This window comes from Musa acuminata, chromosome BXJ2-4 (genome assembly GCF_036884655.1).
Source record: "Musa acuminata AAA Group cultivar baxijiao chromosome BXJ2-4, Cavendish_Baxijiao_AAA, whole genome shotgun sequence".
Taxonomy (NCBI): Eukaryota; Viridiplantae; Streptophyta; class Magnoliopsida; order Zingiberales; family Musaceae; genus Musa; species Musa acuminata.
Window position 1 is genome coordinate 27,792,988 of NC_088341.1, and position 8,744 is coordinate 27,801,731.

General features: G+C 38.3%; 1 protein-coding gene across 1 annotated transcript; it reads right to left on the reverse strand.

Annotated features, from left to right (window-relative positions):
* Window positions 1-757: 757 nt before the first annotated feature.
* Window positions 758-2,129, reverse strand: LOC103981995 (protein CHUP1, chloroplastic-like). The gene is made up of 2 exons (XM_009398778.3): window positions 1,306-2,129; window positions 758-1,219 (listed from the first exon to the last, which is right to left on the reverse strand). Exons 1-2 carry the CDS (start codon window positions 2,077-2,079, stop codon window positions 839-841), a joined length of 1,155 nt encoding a protein of 384 aa, XP_009397053.3. The 5' UTR covers window positions 2,080-2,129; the 3' UTR covers window positions 758-838.
* Window positions 2,130-8,744: the final 6,615 nt, after the last annotated feature.

Genomic DNA, 8,744 nt, shown 5'->3' on the forward strand with positions numbered 1-8,744 from the left:
CCAAGTTCCGAGGGTAGAATAGTACATAATTTATTTAGCAAGGTAGAGTAGTCCAAAGGGATGATGGTCTTCGGTTCTCCAATCTATGTGCATGAGAGAAGAAGTTGTTCTAATAAGATAGATATCTAGAAGAGATATGTCTCAGTTTTCTAGGGGGAGAATCATGTGCAACAGATCATATATGTTGAGTGGTACATGATAATAACTCCACAAAGCTCAATAGACCAAGCGAGTGATAAGGAGTCTTCGCATGATCTCGTATGAGGTAATACATTGGTAGACGCATTATGAGATCAAGTGGAGGAGCAACTCAACGCAACATCAAACGAAGGCACATTTAAAGTTCACCTTCAACTCAATGCAAACTGAGGAGCAAAACAACTTGGATGGAATTTAATGAAGTGCCCAAGTCGCATGAAGAGAGTCGACATAGAAGACAAAACATGAAATGTAGAGACAAAGTTTTCCTTAGACATAAGTTAAAGATATAAATTCTTACAGAGTTAAGTTAAGGGTGTTATACAACTTAGATAAAACCAACTAAGTAGGTGATAACTCATTAATTTGTAAAAGTTACAACTTGATTATCAAATAGAAGAACTCTGGTCAAAAACTTTTACAAATAGGATAGATCTTTTGACCATTTAATCTAAAAGTCAATGATTCAATGAAATGTTTTTCATCGAGGAAACATTTCAATAGAATCTAACCAAAATAATTATTTCATGAACTACATATAATAATAATAATAATAATAATAATAATAATAATAATAATAATAATAATAATAATAATAATAATAATATAACCTTGTTCGATCTTACCCCTTGCAGAATCCTCACGAATCTCGAAGCTGTTTCGACACTCCCTTTCCTCCTTTGGCCCATCCTTTGAGCTTGTGCAGCAATCTTGGCTTCTTCGAACCTGATTGATTCTTCCTTGCTGCAGCATCCAAGCAAGCTCCATGGCCAGTCTCTGCAATTGCTGAGGAATCATGGAGTTCCACCTTGCGCGCCTCGGCCTCATCATCTGCTGGGAGCTCCATGATCTCCTGCAGTTGTTCTTCTTGATCCATCAAGGGCTCATGCCTCAAGCATGCACCCACCCAGCCTATATAGATGAGCTCCTCCATCTCCAGGTACCACTGATGCCGGAACTGCTCTAGTTGATCGAGAAATTCCTTGTTGGATGCCATCCTCATGTTGCCATCTTCTTCAATCTATGTGCATGAGACAGAAGAACACAATGTATCAGACAAAGCATATGATGTACTCAGTAACTACTGAAGGGCTGCAGTATTGTGACCTCTGATGCAGATTGATATTTCGCTGCGAGTGAGTCCATCTTTTGATCCAATGCTTTCTTCTCCTCCTGCAGATGATCGGCTAAATCCTTGACGTATCGCAGCTCCTCTTTGATCTGCGACAACTCGGCTTCTCGAGCGCCTAGAATCCGAGCCTGCCGTCGCGCTTCATGCAGATGAAGCCCATCTGCTTTGGCCAGCTTCTTCCCCTCCCTCCGAAGCCATTTGTGCTCTGCTCTCATTTCCTCGAGCTTCTCCAAGGCTGTCTGTTGATCGGCAATGGTGGCCTCGAGCCTCTGGTTTCGGGTTTCGAGGCACTCGAGCTGGAAACCCAAGCACATGATCTGGAGCTTCTGAAACAGCGATTCCTTTTCTTTCGCGTCACAGTAGTCCTGGAACTGCGATTCGGCTTCGCTCGCTCTGTCGTCCATGGCAGATACAAGACACTTCAGACTCTCGATCTCTCCTTCCAAGTTCTCTGGGCATTGCACCCTCACGACTTCCGAGGGATCGCAGTGTTCCACGAGTTCTCTTTGTGCTTCTTCCTGGCCTCGTGAGCTCTCCTCATCCTCGGACTCGTACAGGGAAACGGATTCAGAGGAATCCATCGTTAAGCTCCCCTCTCGGCTTGAAGCACTGGAGGGGGCTCTGTTTCGTGTTCTACACTTTCTAGTGATGGTAGAGAAGATGAAACCAGCCAAGGGAAGGGCCAGGGGAATGGCAAGCTTGAGGACAAGAGGCTTGATTCCCTCTCTCCTGTTCTGTCCCCTCTCCATGCATAGGGAAGGTCTGAGGGTGCCTTCTCCATGCAATTGAATGACCCATGGAAGGCTTGCACGTTCTGCATCCTTGTCTTGCCTCAAGGGACTTCTACTTCTTGGGCACCTCATAAGCTTACCTCCAAAAGGGGTTTTGGAATCCAACTTGCTTTTGCTTTGGGTAAGAACACAAAAAAAATCAATGACTTAGCTCACAAGTCTCATCCAACAGAAACAAGAATCTTCACCGTTCTACATTATGGAACTCTGAGGGGTTGATACATGGAAATTAAAGATGTTTACTAAGACTGCTTGACAGGATTTCTAATGAAATCGATGTGCAATTGTCTAATTAACATGTTCATTACATTTATACCAAAATCATAACTCGGAGGACATAATTCAGAGTTTAGGACAAGAAAACAAGTTTCTTCTTCATGAAACGATCTTCATCTAGTAAAAAGACCTACCATCGATCAGCATCCATGCTCATTGTTTTGTAGCCAAAGGTTGAAGGAATAATTGGTTTGTTCAACCCTTTGGAGAGAGTCTGACAGAAATTTTGAGTTTAGGTGACTCGAGAAGCTTGTTTATGTTTTCAGCATCGTTGTACTACCTGTGAAGCTTCTGGATGAGTATTCATTTTGTCTTGGATAAAAAGCAACAACATTTCTGCTGTATCATTTATTGATTTGGCACTTGTAAATGAACATATTAAGATTAATTCACATCTCATGGACTTACCTTGCTGCATTCAAATCACTGATAGATTCATTCTTCTGTTTCATTTTTTTTTTGCTGAATTAAGCAGGATCTTACCAGACACGCTTCCAGTACAGTTTTGTTGGATCGAAAATTGTTCTACTCGGTAGGATTCCGCTCTCAAGGAGGCGAGTCGAGGAAGGGCAGCCAGTTTAGATGTACTTAGGGAACATTTAGTTTTTAGGCGCGACAACATTCAAAAAGTGGGCTAAGTCGAGCCAACTTTCTCATGAGATTAACGATCATTTTTCAAGTCAACCATGTCAAGATGATCACGTCGCCACATTGTCGAGATGGTCATGCCGATAAGTCAACCGTGTCGTTAAGATGACTAGATCGTGAAATTGGCCATGCTGCAAAGACAGCCACACCGTCAAAATGACATTATACTCGATTCACATCATCAAGTCAACCACTGTTAAGACAATTGCACTGTCAAGTCGGCCATATACCATCAGGACAACCAAATGACAAATCAGCCACGTCGTCAAGACGACCACAATGTAAAGTCGGTTGCGCCTACAAGGCGCTCATGATGCCAAGGAAGCCAAGCCTCCAAGTCTGCCATGCCTTCAAGTCGATCATGCCTCCAAGTTGGTCGCAATGCTGACTCGATCGCATCGTTAAGTAGGTTGCACCATCAAGCTGAACGCACATTCAAGTCGGCTATGCGATCAACTCAATCATGCCTCTAAGTCTGCTCTACCTTCAAGTCAGTCATGTCGTCAAGTCTGTCATGAGTCCAACCAATCTTGGTGCCACCATCGGTAGCACCATGGAGTCGGTAAGTCCTTGAGTTAGTCCTGCCTTTAAATCAATCTCGATGCCAAGTCTATCGCAATGCAAGTCTGTCTCAATGCCAAGATAGTCGCATCATCACGTTATCCGTAACATCAAGTAAGTTGTGCCTCCATGTCGATCATGATGCGGAGTCAGTCGCGCCTCCATCGCTAGTCACCGCCGATGACCGGCCAAATTACAGTTATTGGCATCCATGGCCGCTGTAGCGTGCTTCGAGCCCTCTTTGGGGCTGGTTGCAGCCTCCTCCTCACCGTCATGGCCGCCCAAGCAGAGCGTCACCGCTTCTTGCCAGATCTGGTTCAGATGGTCGCGATGGAGTGTTTCTCCCCTCCCTGCCAACCCCAAGGGCAAGTCAATGGCTTGATTTGTCCCGGTACGTATTGATGCTGCACTCCTCATGCCATGCTGCTCGATTTGTCGCCGCCTAGGGCCCCAAGGATAGATCAACGATAGCCCAACCTGTCTAAATCAACCGGCCGCCGTCCAATCTACACACGCCTTCGAATGGCATTACGACTCATCACCGTTGTTGTGACCTTCCGCTGCTGCAACCGCAGCCTCTGCCAACGTCACCATTGTCTTTGCCGACGCCTATCGTTGCTGCCACCACAGTCAATGCTTCTGGCACTACGGCAGCTGCCGACGCCGTCGCCCATCGCGGCTACCTTCACAACCGCATCTGATGCCGCCACCCATCGTCGATACTTCCTAGTACTGCCCACATGGTGCCGCCCAAAGTTTCGCTCGACATTGCAGCTGCGACTTCGCTCGATGTCACGTCCATAGCTTCACTTGCAGATTCGGTCGATGTTGCATCCACGACTTTGCTAAATACCGTGGCCTCGCTTGACGTCACAACCGCAGTTTCACTCCTGGGTTTGTTTTGACGTCGTGTCCACGGCTTCGCCCAATATCGTGTACGTGGCTTCATCCATTGTCACGCTTGCTGCAACCACTGCCCATGCTTCATCGTCATTCCATGTCGTGTCCGCAACCTCGCTCGATGTCACGCCAAATCTTTGCATGTGGCTTCAGTCAACGTAGCCTTCACTCAACGTCATGTTAGCGGCTTTGTCCATGTCCGGTTCCTTCTCTGCCGCCGCTACTGCTGCCCACGCTATGCTGCCCTCCACGTCGTGTCCATGGTGGCTTTGCTCCGTATCGGCTCCGTGGCTTCAGAGGCGTCAATTATACTCGGTACCGGTCCCTGATGAAAAATAAATGAGAATGGGATGGGGAAGAAAGTTACCTGCCCCCATAACATATGGACCAATATGTTGAGTCTAAATGCTAAACGAATCAGTCGAGGATGAGCTTGAATCGATTCAAAGTTAATTATCAGTTATTTAGTTTGATTGAATCAGATGATACTATATTAATAAATATTATTATTTTATATTTAAATATTATTTAATATATAAATTTTATAAATATTAATATTATTTATACATTTTAATACTATTAATTAGTTTTGTTAAGAGATTAATTTTTTAAATATAATGAATTAGTTAGGAGAACATGAACTCATGAGTTTCCACCCTAAATAAGGATTCCTCATTCATGCCCCTATCTCGTCTAAATGGAGAATGAGATAGGGATGAGACAGGGACAAGGATGGAAAGGTACTCCCCTACTCTACCAGATCCGTTAGACATCCCTAAACATCATGTGATCATAGGTGATATTCCAAATTCATGTCCACATCTTCTATGTTAAATACTCTATCACAAGCAATTCAAGTTAGCATATCTTACACTCACCACGTGGATAATTCAAGTTGAAATTGGCATTATACCTCACGCATATAATTTAAATCAATATGTCTCGACAAACTTGTGTGTCTCTTATATCAGACACTCTCTACATAAGCAATTCAAATTAATATACATCGGCACCTTTACATGTCTCCAACAAATAGTTCTTATATGGATAGTTAAGTCAAAAAACCCCAATGCACTCGTATGTATTCTATTTTCTAATACTTAATATATGAGCAAGTTGACATGTCCTGATGGATCCAACAACTAATTTTAATCAATTAAAAAAGAGAGTGGTTTTATTCGAAACGCCTCGTGATCTTCAACCAATTATGTGATCCCTCGCTTAGTCAAAATTGTAATAAAATACATCGATTTGACCATGAATCAATTGATTCTTTAGAACTTAGTGACAATTATATGTCTCATGATCAAGGATATCTGAGATTTTTTGCTTATAATAAAATGCTTTGATCTGTTTGTTATGTCCGACACTCCCGTGGATGGTGTAACTATTCTCATTAAGTTCATCATTCATTTTATTATTTATTATAGTTTAAATATTTTAATTTTCATTCTAAATATAACTGTTATTATTAAATATTTTATTTAATACTATTAAAAAAAATTATTATAGTTTAAATATTATAAATTTGAATTAATTCTTGAACATTACGAAGTTGGTGATAATAAATGTTCTTGATGGAAGAACGTCTATATAAGCGAGGGTTTTGGTCCAAGCTCTATATCTCTCTCAAGTCTAAAGAATTTCCTACCTCATCTAAAGTGAGAGTTTTGAGCCTAGAAGTGCCAAAAATACAAAGAGAAATCGTTGTTGAAATTCTCGACAATAATAGCCGAAGGTACGTAATTTTCGTTTCCACATTAGTTTTCTTGTGTTTCTATTATAATGGTTTAGAAACATATTTTGGTATTAAAATTTCTAACAGTTGGTATTAGAGCGATTAACCTTTGCTTTGATATGAAAGAGTTTTCATTTTTATACCATAAATATGGTTTGATTTCGATTTTTTTAAAATTTTTGATATATTTAATGTTGAAAATCATGTGAATATAACATTTTCAGTATTTTTAGTTGGTAAAATGCTCATATGTATAAATATTTGGTTATATTAATTCGCTTATGAGTCAATTTTATATGTTCAAAATATCTAGTGACTCATATAATCTTAATTAATTAGGAATTAACCATAGCATCCTTAATTAATTAAAATTATATATAAAGTTAAAATAAGAATCACATAACAAATTAGACATAATATTGTGACTGATTATATTAATATAATAATTATTATCCCACAAGATCTTTTATTATATTCATATAATTGTTATCCATATGGATTATGAATTAGAATATAATTTAATAGTTTTATCATAAAGACTGTTTAAATCTATTTGAATTAAAAATTTAGTCCACAAACAATTTTTATGTCATGAGATTCATCTTTTAACATGTTTCACATTAGTAAAACATGTAATTTAGAATATTAAGCCTGATATAAACATGTTTGATTTTATGTAGTTTCTCAAACTATTAATTTTTTTGATATTCGATGTTACATTCCTGAACTTATAGGTGATAACTATAAGATATGGAAGGAGAGGATTCTCCTCCATTTAGAGTGGATGGATATTGATTATGCTATTAGGAAATACGAACTACCTATAGTCACTAATACTAGTACTGCAACTGAGGTCGCGTTATATGAGCGATGAGAGCAATCCAATCGGCTCAGCGTGATGTTTACTAAGACTAAGATAATTGCTGGCATACATGGTTTTGTTGACTAGCATGAAAAGGTCCAAGACTTGCTATAAACTATCAATGAGCAATTCCTCACTTCCAAAAAGGCACTAACAAGTATCTTAATAATGAAATTCTCATCCCTTAGACTCACCAACATAAATGGTGTGCATGAGCATATAATGTAAATGCGAGATATTATAGCTCAACTTAATAAACTCGAGATTAATATGTCAGAATCCTTCTCAGTATACTATATTCTGAACACCCTTCCACATTAATACGGGTCTTCTAAGATTTCATACAACACACATAGAACAAATTATCAATCAATAAATTAATAACCGTATGTGTTCAAGTAAAAAAGAGGCTAGTAATGGAGCTGGGTGATAGTATATTGGTGGCAACCACTCATGAAAAGAATAAAACTAACAAAAATCAAGCCAATCAGAAAACTAATCAGCAGGAAAAAGGTAAAATACTACCCCAAGCTGATATCAAGAAAGAAGCAAAGTGTTTCTTATGTAAAAAGAAGGGACACATGAAGAAGGAATATACGAAATTCTAACAATGACTTAAAAAGAAAGGTAAACCAACCTTGTTTGTGTGTTATGAATATAATATGATTAATGTTAATATTAACAACTAGTGGATTGCCTCTAGATCAACAATTCATATTGTAAACTCGGGTATGCAAAACCTAAGGAAGCTAGTGGGAAGTGAGCAAAGCATCTTATCAGGTAGTAAGATTGGCTTATATATGGAGGCAATTGGAACATGCATTTTAATTTTAAGTAATGATTTTGTTTTAAAATTAAAAAAGATATTTTATGTACTAAGTTTCTCACAAAACTTAATTTCTATTTCCAGACTCATACTAGTTGGATATTTTTTTAATTTTCAAGACATATCATTTCGTTTATTATATAAATCTGATTATGTTGGGAAAGATATTTTGTTTGATGAAATTTATCATATTTTCTTACAAAATGATGACACTCAAAGTTCAATACATATTCACACTGGTACTAAAAGGTATAATATTAATGACAACTCCTCTATGTTATGGCATCAGAGATTAAGACATATCTCCATAGAGAGAATTAAGAGATTAATTAATGATGGAGTACTTAGTATTCTTGATTTTACTAATTTTAGTGTGAACTATATTAAGGGAAAGCAGACCAACAAGTCCAAAAAAGTACTAATAGGAGTTCAAACATATTAGAAATCATTCATACTGATATATGTTATCAGTATGAATGTTATCTAGACATAGACACACATGATCAAAAATTCTTCATCTCCTTTTTATAGATGATAACTCACTATATATATATATATATATATATATATATATATATATATATATATATAATAAGTTGAGAACCAATGTGGTAAGTAAATTAAAATTGTGAGATCAAATAGAGGTAGAAAATATTATGGTAGATATATTGAAAATGGACAAGCACCTAGTTCTTTTGCTAAGTTTCTTTAAGAACATGAGATTATTGCCCAATGCACTATGCCTGGTTCTCGAGACCATAATGGTGTTACAAAAAGAAGAAATCGAATATTATTAAACATGGTGCAAAGTA

Coding starts and splice junctions, on each gene's coding strand:
- LOC103981995 (XM_009398778.3), bottom strand. CDS start 2,079: ATGGAGAGGGGACAGAACAGGAGAGAGGGAATCAAGCCTCTTGTCCTC. Junction 1,220..1,305: donor AATATCAATCTGCATCAGAG/GTCACAATACTG, acceptor TCATGCACATAG/ATTGAAGAAGATGGCAACAT.